The 19,752-nt window shown below is 38.6% G+C and overlaps 2 protein-coding genes across 2 annotated transcripts; one reads left to right on the forward strand and one right to left on the reverse strand.

Annotated features, from left to right (window-relative positions):
- The first annotated feature begins 420 nt into the window (after window positions 1-420).
- Window positions 421-3,425, forward strand: LOC120744031 (E3 ubiquitin-protein ligase HUWE1-like). The gene is made up of 10 exons (XM_040048147.1): window positions 421-562; window positions 936-1,113; window positions 1,214-1,305; window positions 1,387-1,589; window positions 1,745-1,802; window positions 1,944-2,120; window positions 2,296-2,541; window positions 2,914-3,047; window positions 3,120-3,232; window positions 3,322-3,425. Exons 1-10 carry the CDS (start codon window positions 536-538, stop codon window positions 3,423-3,425), a joined length of 1,332 nt encoding a protein of 443 aa, XP_039904081.1. The 5' UTR covers window positions 421-535.
- A 1,011-nt stretch (window positions 3,426-4,436) lies between these two features.
- On the reverse strand, window positions 4,437-19,505 carry b4galnt1a (beta-1,4-N-acetyl-galactosaminyl transferase 1a). Its single transcript, XM_040047807.1, has 11 exons — window positions 19,377-19,505; window positions 16,525-16,736; window positions 16,268-16,450; window positions 15,742-15,848; window positions 15,374-15,411; window positions 15,088-15,268; window positions 14,116-14,208; window positions 13,826-14,013; window positions 13,098-13,238; window positions 6,068-6,305; window positions 4,437-5,905 (listed from the first exon to the last, which is right to left on the reverse strand). The coding sequence occupies exons 2-11, from the start codon at window positions 16,734-16,736 to the stop codon at window positions 5,694-5,696; spliced, it is 1,593 nt and encodes a 530-aa protein (XP_039903741.1). The 5' UTR covers window positions 19,377-19,505; the 3' UTR covers window positions 4,437-5,693.
- Window positions 19,506-19,752: the final 247 nt, after the last annotated feature.

Consider the following 19,752-nt stretch of genomic DNA (forward strand, 5'->3'; position numbering starts at 1 on the left):
TCTTGCGACCCTGTTGACTATTTTGAATGAAACGCTTGATGTTCGATGATCACGCTTCAGAAGCTTTGCAATTTTGAGACTGCTGCATCCCTCTGCAAGATATCTCACTATTTTTGACTTTTCTGAGCCTGTCAAGTCCTTCTTTTGACCCATTTTGCCAAAGGAAAGGACGTTGCCTAATAATTATGCACACCTGATATAGGGTGTTGATGTCATTAGACCACACCCCTTCTCATTACAGAGATGCACATCACCTAATATGCTTAATTGGTAGTAGGCTTTCGAGCCTATACAGCTTGGAGTAAGACAACATGCATGAAGAGGATGATGTGGACAAAATACACATTTGCCTAATAATTCTGCACTCCCTGTATTTTTATCAATTTAATATTTTATTGGATTATGATTTCTTTCCCCACCACCCCCATTTTTGTTTTTGTCTTTCTGTTTTTTAGCGACAGAAGTGGTGACGGTGTTTGTGTTCCAGGAGCCATCTCTGCTCTCCTCTTTGCAGGATAATGGTCTGACTGATGTCATGCTGCATGCCCTTCTCATCAAAGATGTGAGTTTCTAGCTCTTTCTTTTCTTAATGTCTTTGACCACTTGTGGCAGTTCAATATCAGTTTTGATGTCTGTGTCTTTGTACACTCAATAGATTCTTAGAATTAATTATTTCTTTGTTTTTAGATATGGATGGATGATATAACATGGTTACCTATTATCCAAACGTCAGGAATCAGACTTGCACATGTGCTGATTTATAAATTTGACTATTATAACAACAATTCAGTCATAATATATATTTTATAAACAGGTTGACATTACTGGAAAGCATTTCAATGTATGCAACCACTGTTCTTACAAAAAAAAAAACACAGGCTAATAGTGGGCCTTTAACTTGAAAAACAGTAAAACATTTCAAATCGCTTTTGCAGGTTCCTGCTACCCGCGAAGTATTGGGTTCTCTCCCCAATGTGTTCAGTGCCCTCTGCTTGAATGCGAGAGGTTTGCACTCCTTCGTTCAGTGCCAGCCCTTTGAGCGACTCTTCAAAGTGCTTTTGTCTCCTGACTACCTGCCTGCAATGCGACGACGGCGTAGCTCTGACCCTTTGGGTGAGGTTCCCCTGTTGTTTATTTTTTGTCTTTGGTGTTTTTTTTGTCTTTGCCTGTGAACCACATTTCATTGCATAACATGTTGTTTGTTTTAATTCAGGTGACACTGCATCCAACTTGGGTAGTGCTGTGGATGAACTAATGAGGCACCAGCCCACTTTGAAAACAGATGCTACTACTGCCATTATTAAGGTAGTCCAAATTTGATTTAAAAATATTTCAAGTGTTGAAACAGAACATGTCAAGGTATCTAAAGCAAAGTTGCTGTTACAGTTGCTTGAGGAGATCTGCAACCTAGGCCGAGCTCCTGAGTACATCTGCCAGAAACCATCTATCCAGAAAGCAGATGGTACTGTTGCAGTTCCACCAGCACGCTCCAGCCATGCTGCCGAAGAAGCTTCAAGTGAGGATGAAGAGGAAGAGGAGGCCCTTCACACATTCAGCCAGCAGCAGGGGGAAGCAGAGAGCAGCAGACAGTCAGTGCCACTTGAACTGTATGACTCTGAGTTCATAACACAATAGAAAAGAAAAAACTGTCTTTACAGACTTTAATTACTTTTCCAGGTTAATTGACAACATTTCAAATATACGGTTGGTGGTTGAAGTTTTGATCATGTGTGCATTCTTGCAGGGTGGTTGGCACTGAGGAACGGATACCCATTCCTCTAATGGATTATATTCTTAATGTGGTAAGTCTTTGCACAGTGGTTGTACTGTCTGGTTTATGGTCCAATATATTTTAAGTAATAATTGGGAAATGGTGTAAGCTATTAAAGCAGTGGATACCTTTATCACTTAAGTCCATAATTTGGTGTGCATACGTTCTCCAGATGAAGTTTGTGGAATCCATTCTAAGCAACAACACCACAGATGACCATTGTCAAGAATTTGTCAACCAGAAGGGGCTTCTGCCCCTGGTCTCTATTCTGGGCCTGCCCAACTTGCCCATAGACTTTCCCACCTCAGCTGCTTGCCAAGCAGTTGCTGGCGTCTGCAAGTCGATACTGGTGAGCATAACCTAAAGATCACTGGAATTTATTTCCAGTTTCTTTATTTTTTTATTTCTTTTTTTTTTTTTAAGAAATTGGCACACATGGAATGCACATTGCTGTTGCACTCCGTACACTTGTTTTAATAGGCAGTTCGTGGGCAATTTGAAAATGACTCAATCCTTCCCTTTAGACTCTCTCACATGAGCCTAAAGTACTCCAAGAGGGCCTGTGCCAACTGGACAGTATTTTGACATCTCTGGAGCCACTTCATCGACCAATTGAGGTGCCTGGTGGGTCTGTGCTTCTCAGAGAACTGGCTAATGCAGGCCACGTCACAGATGCCACATTGTCAGCTCGGGCAACACCCCTTCTACATGCTCTTACTGCAGCGCATGCTTACATCCTCATGTTTGTCCATACCTGCAGAGTCGGACAGGTAAACACAGTGTGTGTGTGTGTGTGTGTGTGTGTGTGTGTGTGTGTGTGTGTGTGTGTGTGTGTGTGTGTGTGTGAGTGAAAAATAAAACTACTTGACCTCAAAACACTTCAGTTCAGAAGGTGGCTCTCCACCCATGTTGTGATTTCCAAAAACTATTAGAAGCAAGTGCCTATGCAGCTAATTATTTTCTGTTCAGTCCACTATGCAGATGCCTTGTGAGGACAGAAACACATTGAAATCCAAATGTTAGATCTCAAAAACATAGAATTTACTTTTCTTTTTCTAATGAATGAAAATTCAGCCTTTGTTTGACAAGTGAGAGCCAAATTGATTCAACAGCTCTAAATATATCTGTTGTCTTCTAAACAGAGTGAAATCAGAGCCATTTCAGTAAACCAGTGGGGCTCTCAGCTCGGCCTGAGTGTTCTCAGCAAGCTCAGCCAGCTCTACTGCTCTCTGGTATGGGAGAGCACTGTGCTACTGTCCCTTTGCACCCCTAACAGGTGAGTAATCTTATCCTTTACTTAAACTTTGTAGTTATCACCCCTAACAACCTATTGCTTGTTTCTTAACAGTTTGCCTCCAGGATGTGAGTTTGGCCAGGCCGACATGCAAAAACTTGTTCCCAAAGAGGAAAAGCCATCTGGCAACACGACAGCATCTTCAGCCTCTGGCTCTAGAAGAACTGGTAATGTAACCATTTAAACTTGTTCATTAAAAACTAGGATGTCCTTGGAGCACCCTTTAACAAATACATACTTGTCCACATTCATCCAGCAGAATCAGAGGCAGTGTCTGTGGATTCCTCTGCTGGTGGTCTATTAGAAGGCATGGGTCTAGATGGGGATACCTTGGCTCCCATGGAGATTATTTATTCATAATTTGTGTTCGTTATTAAAAATGATGAACTCGGATGAGGAAACTTCCTCTCTCCTAAAATACAGGGATAAAGGACTTCCACTTAGTTCTTTTCTACTCTAACTGAGCACTCAAAACGCTTTTTATGACAAACATTATTTACCCCATTTGTTCAATGTCGAAGAGCGTCGATGAACGCATCAGGGGCAACTTGGGTTCTGGTGTCTTGCTCAAAGATACTTCGACATGCTGACTTGAGGAGCTAGATATTAAACCAACAACCTTCTAATTGATAGACGACGCACTCTTCCTCCTGAGGCCCTGTAGGCTTTAACAAAACAATGGCCACATAATGGATCTGTGCTTTTTATTTAAATTACATCATTTTAAATATAACAAAGCTGTATTTAAATACTCATATCACAGAACAAAACAACCCCAAAATGATTGCTAGATTGTTTCTGTGTACGTAGGTACTTAGCTGATGGTTGATGTGCTCCTATTCTGGTGTGGAACTAACAACAGGTAAATGCTGACCAGATTCAGTTCACAAGTCATGATAGTCATGTAAAGGATTCTGCAGCCCAGTGATTGTCTTGCTCTCTAGACTGAGTGAGGTAGTTGAGGAGCAACTTTGGTTCTACTAGTAAGAAACAGCAGATGTTGGGGAAAAAAAACAAGTACTAATTTGGTAAACATGTACACTCATTATTCACATATTACACCTTTAACCACTAACCATAAAAAAGAGCCTCCCTTAGAGTGGAAGGGGGTTGTAGTAGATATTAATAAGAACCATCTTTAATGTTCTATCTGATTTGGGAAAGAAGTGAAAGGCCACTATTTGCTAAAGGAGTGTCACTTAAACTCGAAATGTAAGTCATATTTTCTGTTTAAAGATTGACTGTTAATCTGTTTAGGGTGCTCACTCTCTCTTACAGTTTTTCTGTGTTATTACTTAGCCAGATAACAAGAAATTTAATATAAAAAAAATAAACAGGAAATGGATGCTAAGGTTTTTTTTTCCAAACAAACAAACAAACAAACAATACACTCTAAAAAAAAATGAAACAAGCATTTTTAGAAATACTGTTGAAAAGAAAAGACAGAGACAGCATCTGTTTACGTAAATTACTGACTAAAGGTTTCATAGACTAAATTTAGAGACACAGTCACAATGCAGGATATTGTGAAATCACTGACATTAGGGGAGAGGGAAAAAACAAAGAGTGTTGACCTGAGTATTTGTTATGGTCGCTGACCTCTAGTGGCTCTTCCTCTGTGAGAGTCTTTTTCTCCCTTTCCTGTGTTCCAGGTCTGCCTCATGAGCCGCAGCTGAGGTGTATTGCAGCTCGTCAGCCACGGCATATCTCAAACCGCCACGCCCCTTCCACTTCCCCCCATTTCTTTCTTTCTTTATTGTGAGCAAAGGTGTGCCTTTACAGTGGTAATTGGTTAATCACAGTGGAAGCAGGTAGGGGTTCTCTGCCATTTTTGTTTCAATCGTTTTCTCCTGTTTTTGCTAGACAGGGAGCTCAGCCATTGTATTTTGTTTTTGGCTAAAGAGTTCTTGGTTCATTTCTTAGTTAAAAGGGGGTGTTTTATTTGTTGTTTTGGCCTTGGAGACCCTGAAGAAAAGAGCTTCCCTGTGTTCATCTTTACTTTAGTAGTTTTGTGCAATAAATCATGTTTAATGACATTTTTCAGTAGTTTGGTTTTTTTTTTCCCCACTTTGTGTTCCCCCCCACCCCCACCCCAGTTAACACTTCATTTCTAAGTGGGGCATAACAGTATCCTACTAAAAATACATCCAAATGAAACAACAAAAACAATCATGTGACACTGGGCATTAGTTTACAAAGCCATTTTTATCAAACTGCAACTGTTTTGCTGTAGAATACTTGCTGCCATATTGTGACTTGCAACAACGTACCTTTTTCTTAACTCCATTTTTTTAGAACCCGTTTTTAAAAAAAAAAAAAAAAAAAAAAAAAAATGCGGCGCTTCACAAGCTGAAGCTATTTATTATGTAACTGAAGATTTTCCTTTTCAGTGTCAACATTTTGCAAATCAGTTTGAAACGCTTTGAAAACAGTCAAAAGGCGATTTACAAGTTTCCAGAGAGTTGCTAGAAACACTACAAGCCACAAACATAAAAAACAAAAAAAGGAAACAAACATCAACCTTGGATACCAAAGATCATAACTGGGTAATCCACCCAGTTCTTTTGTCAGTAAAAACCAAAATAAACAGTTTGTCTTATTTACCCGAGCAAAACTATTTCTCACACTTCATTGACTGGTCATGCATTTGAACCTGTTCTTAAAGTAGAAGATTTCATTATGAGTTTTAGCATTCGTGGCTGACGATGAGTACCGGAATTTTTCATAGGCTTTTTGTACGTCTGTTTTACTCCAGGGTAGTATGATCTTTGACGCGTGATTCACAATGACGTCACTACAGGAGCCAATGTGGAGGTGGCCAAGAGCGTCGATGAAGAACTCTGCAAAAAGAAAGTATTCCATTTTCCACAAGCCTTAATTTTGTGCCACTTTACTTTTTTTCATTGCGAAGAAACTCAATGTAATTTCAGTTCTACACAAGTAACACAAATTCCTTAGGGATTATTGAAGTATTGTGATTCTGATAACAATTAATAACTCACCTAGATGGGCCTGCCGTGCGAGGCGCGGGTCAAATCCAACCTGCTGCACTTTGACCGTCCGCACCATGAAGAAGTTGATGACAGCATCAGCTACCACGCAGTTGGGAAATCCTTTGATGGCATGGTGGTAGCCAAGTCTGATATGTAAGCAGTCACCCTCGTTTCCGCCATCCTCCACCGATATGGTGTGACGATAAGTTGCAGTGTAACCTGTCACCTCTCTGACTGCACCACCAACCTGAAATCAGTAAGACAATAATGTTAAGGCAGAAAAGATATGCATGGTTTCAAGAAGCAATACGTTGACTAGGCAACCATTGCAACTTGGATCTGGGCCCTATTTCTGAAGCAGTGTTCAAAAATTTTAAAAATTACAGAAAAACAAAAAAAACAAAGAAAAACAGTCTGACAACTGTGAGTTTCTTCTCTTCAAGAAAGGCTGATCATTGATTGATCATTGAATATATCATATGACTGCCTGAACATAGTCTATAGGTAATCGGATTGCTGAAACGACTAACTGAGTAACATTTTGAAAATCAAAGTTAAGCTATGCTAAAGATATAACATCATCTATTACAACTGAATCCTTACTTTCACTGTTGTATGAGTTATTCATATCTCATGTAACTGCATATTCTTTGCCTAGCTGAAAGGACTCTGCCAGTGACCTCAGTCTCTGCGCAGTCTCTGGGTGTCACGGTTCTGGGTCCGTTGGACCCAGTATTTTGAGTTTATTATATTTCGGTTTAATTCTGCTTCATGGATTGTTTTCTTATTCTCGTAGTGATGATGATTATTATTAGTTTCTTGTTTCTGTTATCCGTGCTTAAGGATTTGTTCTCAGTTATATCTCATGTTTAGTATAGTTCAGTTCCATGTGTCATTTTCTGTCTCTCTGTGTTGAGTCCTTGTCTCTGAGTAGTAATTCATGTTTCCTGTTTTATTGTGAAAGTCTTTGTCTTATGTTAGTGTGTACAGCTTGGTTCCCCCCGTCTCGTTAACCCTGATCTCTCCCAGCTGTGTCTCCCTCCTGTTGCCCATTCGCTGATTACCACCTTGTGTATATTAGCCCTGTGTTTTCCTGTGCTCAGTGTCGCGTCGTACCCTCAGAATTATGCCTGTGTGTTCAGTTCTCGGTGTCATTGGTCTGTTCACGTTTTCATTTGTCGCCAGCAATAAAGCTAAGGTTCTCAGTTTCAATTCAATTCCAGAGTCTCAGAGTCTCGCATTTGGATCCTCCTCTCCATCCGCCTGCACACAGAGCCCTGACACTGGGTCTGTCTGAGGGATTTTCCTCCTTTAGTATTTGTTTTCTTTTGCTGCTTGTTCTTTTTTTTGTGCTTCTTCCATATGCTGACATAAAATGGTGTTATCACAGTAGAGAATTTCCTTTCTACGAACTATTTCCAGTGTTTTCATTTCCATCTGGAAAATCCCTTTACAGGATGTCTGTTTCTGACTCACGCAGCCTGTGTGTCAGTGCTCAGAGTTGCCCTTGAATGGAAACGTAAGTAATAAAAAGAAATCCTAATTTTTTGCAAAGTGCACATATGAGAGAATAGTAACTTGAAAAGATTTCCAATTTTGGCCAATTGATAATGTCTACAGGAGCTGATGGACAACCAATCCCACAGGGTACCCACTCACAGCCCCCCAGCCTCCACCTTCCCCCAACTTCCTCAGCCTTTGATGTCAACAGCATTCTTTTGCATTCAACAGTTGCAGCATTCCTGTGTCCTTGCTGCTGTTGATATCAAGTACAGAGGAAGATAAATAAGACAAAACAGAAACATAGCAAGTCATTCACAGCTTGGGGAATATTTCTTCCTGTGAGCTTGAGCAAAATATGTTTTGATCTATATATTTTTGAAAGATAATTTAACTATTTTGCATGAAAATAATATCTTACAATTGCTTTTCCCCCGCAAAATTGTGATTTTGAAAAGAAAGAAAAAATAAACCGTAAGTCTTTTGTAGTGGACATCGGGTCATGTTTTGATCACAGGATGATGTGGTGTAATGTAATGACATCGTTTCCATGTGTGGATTTCTGAACATTAGAACTGCATCTGAACACTAAAACATAATTTTAAGTAATAACTTCTCATAGTCAAGCTTTTTGATTAAACTTCAATCTGCTGACCCAATAGTCACCTAAATGTTGATTGTTAGATCACATCACCCATGGCACCAATAATGGTCATGCGTGGTATGACCGAGCTGAGTGAGGAAGAACTGTGGAAGATGAGTCACAGTCGGTGCTGAAAGGAGATGATGTGGGTGAGGGCCAGGCGCTAAAGCAGGAACGGGAAAGCAGGGGCATAAATGACGACATCCAGAGCCCTATACAATACTTCTTATTCATTATGCATAAGAAGTATTGTATAGGGCTCTGAAGTTGTGGGATTTGGTTTCTCAAATGCCATACAGGACAGCGGCCCATCTTTCTATGGTCTCAGCAGATTGAGACAGCCTTGTCGCATACTGTTTAAGAGAGGTCTCACCTTCCAGAGGGAATTATTATTTTCCCCTTACCAGAGACATCAAGATCATTTGTTACTTTGATCTTAAAGAGTCTGTCTTAATTTACTGAACTGACTAAAACAAAGAACCAGTAAATGCAGGTTCTAGGTTATCTGAGTTTTTCCACAAACACTGGTATGTTTTCAGTTTAAATGCTATCTACAGAGATGAGCTGATCTGTCTGTGTTTTATGTACATTTGTCTTTCTAAAAACTTTACTGTTTGATCTTATCACAGAGCTACCGCTCTTGGCAGTTGTGACCAGGTGTTCTGCTTTCATGTAAATTTCTATATGGTTGAAACTGAACTGACAAAGACAGGAGGTGTGTGTGTCTAATGCAGTTATAGCCCCAGAGGGGCCGATGGCGCGATATGGCAGCCTCGCTTCTGTCAGTCTGCCCCAGGGCAGCTGTGGCTACAACTGTAGCTGCCTCCCCCAGTATGTGAATGTGAGAGTGAATGAATAGTGGAATTGTAAAGCGCTTTGAGGGCCCCGAAAAGCGCTATATAAATGCAATCCATCATTATTATTATCATTATCATTGCATACTATGATACTAACTGCAGAAATCAACAGTGTAAATAGTTAAATAAATCTAACTTTTAGTTGATGTTTTTAATCTGTCACACTACCAGGCCTCACTTCCACCCCGTCTGAAATCCTACACCATAGTCCCCTTACCAAAAGAAAAAAGACAAATCACCCACAACCTGCCTGAATGAGTATCGGCCAGTAGTTTGATACTCACCAATTTGCCTACAGGGCTAACAGGTCTACTGAGGACGCTGCTGCTCTCCATGCTACCCTGTCCCACCTGAAGCAGAGGAGCTCCGCACGCCTCCTCTTTATTGATTTAAGCTTTGCCTTTAACACCACCCTCCCTCACAGATTGGTGAGCAAGCTGTTGACCCTAGGACTCCCATATTCCACCTGTCTATGGATTAAGGACTTTCTGACAAACCGGACACAAGGGTGGGTCCCCACATTTCCTCGGCCATCAGCATCACCACCGGCTCTCCCCAGGACTGTGTGCTGAGCCCAATGCTCTTCACACTATACACATATGACTGTGCCCCCGCTCACCACAGTAACACCATCATAAAATCTGCAGACGACCCACTGTGGTCGGGCTCATCCCTGGGGGAGGATGAATCTGCCTACAGGGACAAAGTGGAGCAGCTGACAGCATTGTGCAGGGACAACAGCCTGCTCCTGAACACAACCAAGACAAAGGAGATTGTTGTGGATTTCAGGAAAAAGAAAATGGACATTAAACCCCTTAAATCAATGGAGATGGGGTGGAAATGGTGTTGGATTTCCGCTTCCTGGGAGTTCACATCACAGACAGGAGGACCTTTCCTGGGTTGTGAACACAGCAGAGCTAGCAAAGAAGGCTCAGCAGAGACTTTATTTCCTGGAATCCTCAGGAAGCACAACACCCCCCAAAAGCTGCTGGTGTCCTCCTATCGTTGTTCTATTGAGAGCATCCTGTGCTACTCCCTCTGTGGTTTTCCAGCTGCACGACAGTGCAGGAAAAAAAAAAAAAGTTCAGGGGATTGTAAATATTGCCCAGGGGATCATGGGATATACTCAACTGCTTTTGCTGTCTCAGGAAAGGAGGAAATATCATAAAAGACTCCTCAAACCCCACTCATAATCTTTTTGAACTGCTGCCATCAGGCAAAAGATACAAGAGCATCAGAACAAAGACTAATAGACTAGATAGCAGTTTCTACTCTCTAGCTGTTAGGGCTTTGAATTACAAGTAATCACCTACAATTCAACCTGGCAAATAGTGCAATGGATGACATCCTGTGCTATAGTGTTTATGTGCAATAAGGTTCTATTTATTATTACTGAATATCATGCTCTATTTTTTTATTCTATTCTTTTGTAATTATACTTAAACTTTTCTCTTTTGACACTGCAATTAATTTCGTTATACTTGTTACAGTGATAAAGGTGTGTGTGTGTGTGTATGTGTATAAAGGTTCTTATTTAATTCTCTACACATTTCTTCTTATTCATAATGATGTCATGTCTTCTTCTGACCTTTCACCTCCATGTTCCAATGTCTGACTTCCCTTTCACAATTTTAAGTGAACTCTAGACTCATCTGTCTCTCTTCCTCTTTAAGTATGGACACAGGTTAAAAATCTAAGGTAGTGGTTCAGAGTGACCGAATTAAAGTTTTGTTTTGGAAGGTAAAGTTACCGTAGATTTCTCAAATCCCACTAAAATCCAAGTTAAGACAAAGACATTAAAGAAACGATTTGGGTTTTAGCAACAGAATCGTTTAACTTCACTTGTGGCCACAAAATGTGAAACGTATCAATTCCTGTTATTCTGAAAGGAAATGTCACATACTCTGTTAACCCAGCCTCCACAAATGTGGTAATAGAAAGCCCAGAGGTGGACTCACAGAGATGGACTCACAGAGATGGACTCACAGAGATGGACTCACAGAGATGGACTCACAGAGATGGACTCACAGAGATGGACTCACAGAGATTGCACAAATGGTGCTTGACATAGAGCTTTCAGATTCATGGCACCCACAGAGGGGAAAAGTGAACTGCTGGGTTTTAAGAGGATGTGGAATGAAACTTCTTTTATTTTTTTTTAAACATTTTGCGTTTTCAGAAAGGACATTTACTGGTAAAAGCACAAATCACCACACACCTTTTATTTGTGCGGTGGAGTACCCATGTTCTCCATTTCCAAAATTTTCAAAAAGCAAACAAATATTAATTTGTTGAGCTGTGTTGTGTTTGTTATGCCCTGTGTCTACTATTTCTTGCACAAGCTCATTTCGAACAAAAACAAACTGTAACAGTTGTTGAAATGTTAGTATGTGATCACTAGGCAGAGCTCTTGTAATGATAATGTAATTAACACATTTTATTTTGTATGTTTTATTTTTATGTTGAGCATGTTAACATTTTCCTATTTGCATACCGGATTGGTGTACTGTTAATTTGATACATGGTAAATAATCGGTTAAAGTTTTCTAAGTTTAAGGTAAGGGCAGAGGTCACTTCCTGTTTTGGGAAAAAAGGTCAGAGAAGCTGCTCATGGTGAATGTCAAAGAAGAAATAACAAGTCCTAAGTTCCAAATACACCGTTTGTCTACTTGCAGGCCAAAGTGGTATGTTTGTTTATATTTGCATTTGTTTGCTGGAATATAATTTCCTTGTACATTTGCATTCACCAGTTCTACGGTGTACCTGTGTATGTTAAGAGAAGCAAAGTAAACATCAGTAAAGAAGAACTCTCGTGCCTCTCGCGTATGTGTGCAAGCCGGCATACAAACAATTACATTGTTTGCATTCGTTGCCTGCATGGTAGAACACCATGGACAAACAGGACAAAATGTGTCAAATATACAAATTATCCATCAAAAGTTGTAGCATACTCCAATTTTTCCCGTTATTTATTGCAATTTGAGTCATGAAGCCCAGTGAATAGCTTGAAATGGTACAAAGGTCAGTGGTGAACTGCCAGAGGTTTATTAAAAAAAAAAAAAAAGGTAATGTTACCCAAAACTGAAAAATAATGTACATTTCAGAATTATGCAAAAAGGCTTTTTCAGGGAACACAAAATGGGATAACAATTTAAAGCTGTTCTGCAGCAATGGAGGTTGATCAAGCTTTGAAAGCTGGTGCTACTAGTTGCTACAGGTTTTCCAGCTTTTCTGGATTACTTACAAACCCCCTCTGTCTGGATAAAAGCGGTGTTGCAACACACTGTGGTACCATACGCTCGTGAGCATCAGTTGAACAGTATTGTACTGCAGAAAGTAGTGTGTTGCTAGCAAAAAAAAAAAAAAATCTTTCCCACAGAGACTTTGCAAAGAAAGTCAAGGTGTGCGTGAGTACAAGTAAAGGGACTCAGAAACTGGGGCAAACTCTGACAGGAAGAGGTCTGGCAGACCCAAAGCCACAACAGCTTTTGTGATAGGTGGCGAACAGGAAACTGCATGATTTTCAATTTAAAAATAAATTTAAAAAAAAAAAAAGAAAAAAAAAAAAGGAAAAATTTGGGTTTTCTAAAACTTTTGACTGGTAGTTTAGATCTACATCACCACTGCACTTCCAAAACTGGCACCCAAGACTTGTCATCAGGGCAATTTCAGGGAAAAGAAATGTAAAACGCAGTCACCATTCCCCTTCTGCTCCTGACTTTAAGTAATAAATAAATAAATGAATGAATAAATAGAAACATACAGTGGCAGAAAATTATGACACGAAAAGGAAGTTAACTTGTAAAATACAAGTTAATCTTGTAAAATGGTAATTCTAGTGATTACATTTCTTTCAGCAACAACTGAATATTCTGCTCATAATCAAAGATTGTAAGGGCACAGTGACATTGCGCTTTGCTTTTCTAATTACTAGTTTGCATATTTGCATGAAGTTTCAGGCCACTCCTTTATTAAGCTCACTTTAAAAACAAAACAAAACAAAACAAACAAACAAACAAAAACAACTGCATCGTCTTACCAGATCCAGAGTGGTCTTTTCTAGGATGTCCACCATCTTCTCCAACTTGGTGTTTGCAGTAAAGATGAAATCATCATCCACCCAGAGTACATATTTGGTGGTTACCTGAGACACTGCCAGGTTTCTACCTGCAAACCAACCCTGTATAAACAAAAGCAATCAATAATAGAATAACCACAGTAAAAATGGCAAAGCAGGATCCTATTTGAGGAAGCAGGTCAAACTGACTGAGATAAGCAACTCTGAGTTTTGGTTCCAGAACAGTTTTGGGCAGAGAGAAGAAAGCGATTATCAGGGGAGCTCTGATACTAGGATTCACCATAGCAACAAGTAAATAGGTGGCACAAACTAAAGATGAAAGTATTAAGTTTGAGGGCATTTTTAAATTGAATAAAAAAAACTAAAACAAAGTAAATATGTTGCATTTGGGTCCTACAAATAAAGTAAACAAGGTGGTTAAAGTGAAGCAGAAGGGGAAGAGTTGGAGACGAACTCAGATTGCTGGAGACGAACTCAGATTGTTGGAGACGAACTCAGATTGCTGGAGAAAACCTGCCAGCAAGCAGGTTAAGTTCACAGTCTGTTATTCCAGTTATTGAAGTTAACTCTCTTTCTGGAACTCCCAGAGTGTCCTTCATCTCAGGCTTAACAAACTCAGAGTTTTTCACTAACCTTGCTTCCTGGAATAGGGCCCAGGTCATTACATACAGAAACAGTAACTTGTTTACCTTTCCAAATGGCATAATGTAGTGTTCAATATGAGGACCAGTCACGGGCTGAGGGTGTTCATTATCATCTGCTATCACAATAGTGACGGTGGGATAATATTTTCTTATGCTGTCAATGAGATCTTTCAGTTTGTCATAGCGCAGAAAGGTCTTGGTGGCGATGGTAACTAGAGCTGTAATATTGTACTCTAAGGGAAACAAGAACAACAAATTAAATACTCATGTGACTTTTAAACACTGTGCATCAAAAAGCTAAACTTTACATGTGTTCATAGTAACTGCTCACGAACCTTTTTGGTATCCCGAGTTGTAAAGTTTCGGATTGTTTCTGTGTTCAATTTTGATGGTGAAAAATGACTGGTGATCTTTAGTTGCAAACTGAACTGCAGAATGAAACAAACAAACAAAATGATAAAGGCCAGCTGCAGAATTTATGGGCAGTTATTGTTGTGAAAATAACCTTTGCACATGAAGCTGTAAGCTGCATTTGCCTAAGCACAGCCCCGCCCTCAATGACATGTCTTAAAAAAAACCCACTGGGGAAGCCTTCACTCACCTACTTCATTGGCTTTTAAACCATGTGGTCAAGTTGAATTTCTATTGGAACCTTCTGGACAAGAATATTCCTCGAACATTACATTGGTCGACTCCTTTTTATTTTTGTTGTGGTCAGTCCTATTTGTATATATTAGAGCCATTTCTTATACTTTATAAACATTGTAATATATCGATTTATTTAATTTAGTTCTGAGTATTCTGATCTGATTAAAGTAGTTTCTTTCTTGTCTTTACAAGTGTGACATATGCTGATGTTATCATCATCTAGGAGCTGAAAAAAACTGAATAGTACACTTACATTTTAACATTTTGCCTTCCTGAAATACATAATGAGTCAAGAAATAGCAGTAAATGTAAAATGCACACGGCTGTCAGACTGCCATCTGTAACCTCCAGTTCACGGATATCATCTATCATTCTGTAATGGTTAATGCTTAGCTAGCATGTGTAAGCTCTTTAATCAAATACTGTCAATGCTTTAAAAAAAATCTACTTGAGCTTAAATCTCCTTAAATTTGTATTGTAATGGCCATTTATTTATTTAATAGATAAGAAAATAATTGCTTGTATAAAGTTACACACCGAACTTTGCCTTCCTTTCGTCTCATTGTGGGTGAGGGGGGCACTAACTGTTTATATGTTCAAACAGGTTCATTCTACATTGCACTTCTAGTATCAGTTTCATATCCACATCATAGCTTTACTTGTGTCTGCTGTCTTCGGATGAAACACGATGTTTGTATAGGTGACAAACTGCAGTTGTTTGTTCAGAGCAGAGAGAAGAGGACTCGACAGAACCATGTTCTTCTCTCCCACTCCCTGGATGGAGACCATGTCCACCTTAGCAGCAACATCAAAACTTCCAAGTGTTGCAGTCAAAGATACCTGTTACAGGATAAGCATTGGTTGCAAAAAAGAATTTAAAATAATCATATTTAAAAGGATGACCAAAAAAAAAAAAAAAGTGCAAGACAATAATTGAGGCATTACCATGTGAACTGATCTTGTTTCTTCTTTAAGGGCTAAACCTGCAGAGAAACGGTTATTTTTGGAGACAAAGTGAATTTATATAAATAGAAGTTTTAAAAATATGCACCCATTTAAATAGCAGTTTTATTTCCTCTTTTTAACAAGAAAGTGCTCATGTAGAACACAGACGGTTAAGTTTTGTTTTTCTTTCTGTAGCTTTAAATAAAATGACCACACATGCACTTAACCTTCCTGTGATTGTTCTGCATCCTGTATTATACCATGCACAGTGTTTTCAATCAAAGTAGGGCCCAGTGTAACTGACCTTTTAAAGGTAAAAAGTTAGACTGGGTTTCAATGTTTTTTTTGCATGTTAAATATGCCTTTACCAGGAATGATGATTGTCTTTAGGGGTCGCACCAGCACCCCCTGGGTAGGATACTGAAGAGGACTGTTGGCCTCAGCTACATTAAGCACATCTGCAGGATTGTAGGACCTTTGGAAACATGACAATGATATACACACACTACAACATAAAAGCTGTGAGTTTTTACAGTTGTAATCTGTACACTTAGAGCAGTACAATTTATTTGATCAACTCAGGCTTGATAGTGAATTTAACAGGTGACATCTAAAAACCTAAATTCATGTATCCTCTTGTATATCTAAAATAAATAAAATATCTTACTTTAAAATATGATCATAGACAATTGCAGATTGTATCAAGAATGCCGTTCTGCTAAGTATATTAAAAGCCTCTTGGACGAAAAGGTTTAAAAAAAAAAAAAAAAAGGTTGTCTTGCTTTTGTACAAAAAAAATTGCTCAGTTGCTTGATGTGGGAAAATTTCCAGATTGTCATCTAAGATCTTATAAACCATTCCTTATTTAATCAAAAGATGCAAAACATGCTTCACCTTTCTTGAAGGTTGTTGTACTCATCAGCTCTGTGCTGCTTTACACTTTCAGGATCAGGGTGGAGCTCCAAAAATGCTTGATCAAGATTGTGAGCCCACACGTGTGGAAAGAGCAGGTTTGACAACGGTAGGTGAAAGGTTTCTTCATCAGCCTGGCATACGCAGGCATTTTGAGCCAAATGACTGTTGGAAATAACAAAGAGTTAAGTAATAAGAAGAAAAACTTGAATTTAAAAGAAAAGGTCACACTTACACACCTTGCCATTCCCTCCTTTATGTGGTAGGGAATGTCCTTATAACCATTTGTGGCATCTCCAATTTTCCCAGTGAAGAGTTTTTTAATGGGCGTAACCTGGCTTGAGCTTATGTCAACTTCTTTGCTGCTAGGTTTCCAAAAATAGCAGAGGGCGACCAGAAGAATTCCACTAAGCAAAGCAAGTTGAACACACTTCCTAGAACTGTTGTGCATCTAGAAAGAAAATTTGTATAGATATCATCAGGTTGATAAAGCAAAGCGGCTTGGGAGGGACAGACATTATGTGTTTCATACTGGAATTACTGTGTTTCAGTGGGTCATTGGAAACTTGAAATGAGCCTACACTTTATTAGTGCTCGATGGAAAACCTATCTAGGTGCAAGGCCGAAAGCCAGACATGCACACTGCAAACATGTGCTGAAGACTACAGTACAAAGTACTAAACCATAAAATAATTGAACTTGTAGACTTATAACTTCAAAGATAAAGTTTACCTAACTTTATTAGGACTGTCAAACCTTATTTGAAGACGTATTATGCTGCAGATGCACAAATCATCACGAGGAAATTATATCAAAAATCTAACTCCAGTATAGCTTTTTAGAGCTGCTCTACTACTGTACTGCTTATTTTGTCTTTCTTGTCAACAGGATGTGCTCTTTTTGAAGCATGTGGGTCTGCTGTTGACACAATTTTATATGGTCTGAACTGGAAAATCATTGATTGTGTAACCACAATCAAATTCAAATTTTATTTGTCACGTACACAGTCATACACGATATGCAGTGAAATGCTTAGACAACTGCTCGTGACCTAAAGAAAAAAAAAAGGAAAAGGCTATGAATAAGATAGGAAATAAATATGAAAAATTAAAAAGGGTAAATTTAACTAGGAAGGAATAAAATATAAAAAATGAAGGTTAAAAATGAAATAACTCTACAACACAAATTAGAATGAAGGGTAAATTTAACTGGGAAAGAATAAGATAAAATATATAAATTAAAGTTGAAAATAAAATAACTGTACAACAAAATACACAATACACAGTATAGAACTATATAAGAATGTATGAAGAAATATAAATAAATATATATATACATAATAACAGCAGTTTGTGGGTATCATAGTTTCTGTGGGATTTAATAAACAAAATCTACAACTACAGAACCTGTGTAGATAATCATTTGAAAGGCAGCTGGTCAAGTCTGTAGGACCATCTGTGATCATCTATAACCATCAATTAATCAATGTTGGTCTTTAATATGTATTTTTATATAACTGACTGAGCTACATAGGCTGCTTCTCCAGCGCACGCATAATCCTAACAACTGAAGTCTGGATGTAGCTGTAAATGGTTATGTTTGTGAAAAATTGTAGATCTGCTTTCATTTAATGTTTCCACTTTCCAAGATATTGTCAAGAAAATACAGACTTACTGACTTGCCAATTTAAGATGTCAAATTTGTGCTTCCAAAAGACACAAAAGGAAGTGTTATCATAATTTAAAGGAAGGAAACATTTTTATTAAGAAGGAAACACACAATGCAAAGGAATAGATCCTATAGTAGGGAAGTTTAATTAATGTCTTTGATTTATTTGGTCCGTATTCTTCCCTCCTAATTAGTTCTTACTTTTAGAAAACATGACAATATTAGTACAATTTTGCTGTGCTGACATTATCATTTAAAAACTAGAGCTAGGGCTACTGTGTAGTGTGCAATGTGTTTGCTCTTTCTGTCATATGGAGGGCAACTAGCATTGCATGTGGGAAATAACTATCATTTATGTACTTGCACTCAGCCACACATCACTGGCTGATAGTATTTCCTGCTTTATAGCCTGAATTATCGGATATGTCAGGTAATGAAACTAATTTTTCGTTTCAACCTTCAGGAGGAACAGGTTTTTACCACGCACTGTGGTTTGTTGGAGGTTGTTACAGTAGCTTCCTTGTATGGTACTTAACAGTGATCACTTATCAATCAAGTGTCAGACCGAGGTCTCACACTCAAACATGCCCACTCTCATCTCAGTATTGGATGAACTGGGGGATATACATGTAGCAATGATATTACAATATCAATATATACACACATATATATACACACACACACATATATATATATATACACACACACACACACACACACACACACACACACACACATACATATATGTATATATATATATACTAGATAATTTTCTTTCTTTTAATTTATCAAGCTGAAAACGTAATATCTTGTATTAAATTAATATTTTATATTAAAACATATATTAAGACATCTTACCGAAATGGGATACTGTCTAATTATTTTATATTTATTTTCCTCTTGGTAGCTTATTTGCAGTACTTATAACCAGGCAAGGCAGCTTTAAAAACAGCTTGCAAATACTTAAAAAAAAAGTGTTTCTGTTCTTATTGATCACTGAGTCACTTGACGCAACAGATTTTACAGAAAATCGTTGGGATGGAACAGGAGGTTCAAATCATGGTCGTTTGAGGAATGTTTCTAGAACCTCGTTGAATCTACGAAGCTCTGAAGGCAAAACCCAGTGCTAGCAAGAGCCTTAGTCAAATCAGCTCAAAGTTAACTAGATCCTTGGTACACCACAATGAACTTGGGGGCTAAACGATCATTCAAAAATGTTAGTTAGCGTTTTTGGCAAAATGAGAATGCTCCGTTTCATATTTTCTTAGACAATTAAAACTATTTAGCACAACATATTCGCACACATTGTAGCCCCATTACAAAGGGAAATGAAAGAAAATCACTGCACTGTGAATATAACCAGCAGCCTGCACTTTTTCAGAAGATATGTGACAGTAGTACAGGAAAAAGAAATGTTTCTTACTGTTGCTGCTTCCCTACGATAAAGACGTTCTTTACGGCGGAGAACTCTCCAACCAGCTTTGCATAGGGTGCGTTCACGTGTTTGTGGGTTCTAGGCTGTCAGTACACGCTCCAGCTGAAAGCCACACCTCATTTACAGACCAGCTTTTTCCGACTGGTAAAAGTGTAAAACATTTTCTTTAAAAAGGCCATTTTTGAAAGGTGCGAATGTCCCCAGAATGAAAGCTGATTATTATCCATTCAGTGTTTTTGTAAAATTCATGTGGTGCTACAGTACTGTTACAAATTAATATATTGCCAAAACCACACTTTTTTGTTTTTAAGCTCACAATTTACTATAGTAAGGGTTGAAGCTAAAAGAAAATGTGATGTTTGGA

Source organism: Simochromis diagramma, unplaced genomic scaffold (assembly GCF_900408965.1).
Source record: "Simochromis diagramma unplaced genomic scaffold, fSimDia1.1 OVJJ01000387.1, whole genome shotgun sequence".
NCBI classification, from domain to species: domain Eukaryota; kingdom Metazoa; phylum Chordata; class Actinopteri; order Cichliformes; family Cichlidae; genus Simochromis; species Simochromis diagramma.

Coding starts and splice junctions, on each gene's coding strand:
- LOC120744031 (XM_040048147.1), top strand. CDS start 536: ATGCTGCATGCCCTTCTCATCAAAGAT. Junction 1,590..1,744: donor GAAGCAGAGAGCAGCAGACA/GTCAGTGCCACT, acceptor GCATTCTTGCAG/GGTGGTTGGCACTGAGGAAC. Junction 2,542..2,913: donor ATACCTGCAGAGTCGGACAG/GTAAACACAGTG, acceptor TCTTCTAAACAG/AGTGAAATCAGAGCCATTTC.
- b4galnt1a (XM_040047807.1), bottom strand. CDS start 16,736: ATGCACAACAGTTCTAGGAAGTGTGTTCAACTTGCTTTGCTTAGTGGA. Junction 15,849..16,267: donor TACAACAACCTTCAAGAAAG/GTGAAGCATGTT, acceptor ATGTTTCCAAAG/GTCCTACAATCCTGCAGATG. Junction 5,906..6,067: donor CGCACGGCAGGCCCATCTAG/GTGAGTTATTAA, acceptor TTCTTTTTGCAG/AGTTCTTCATCGACGCTCTT.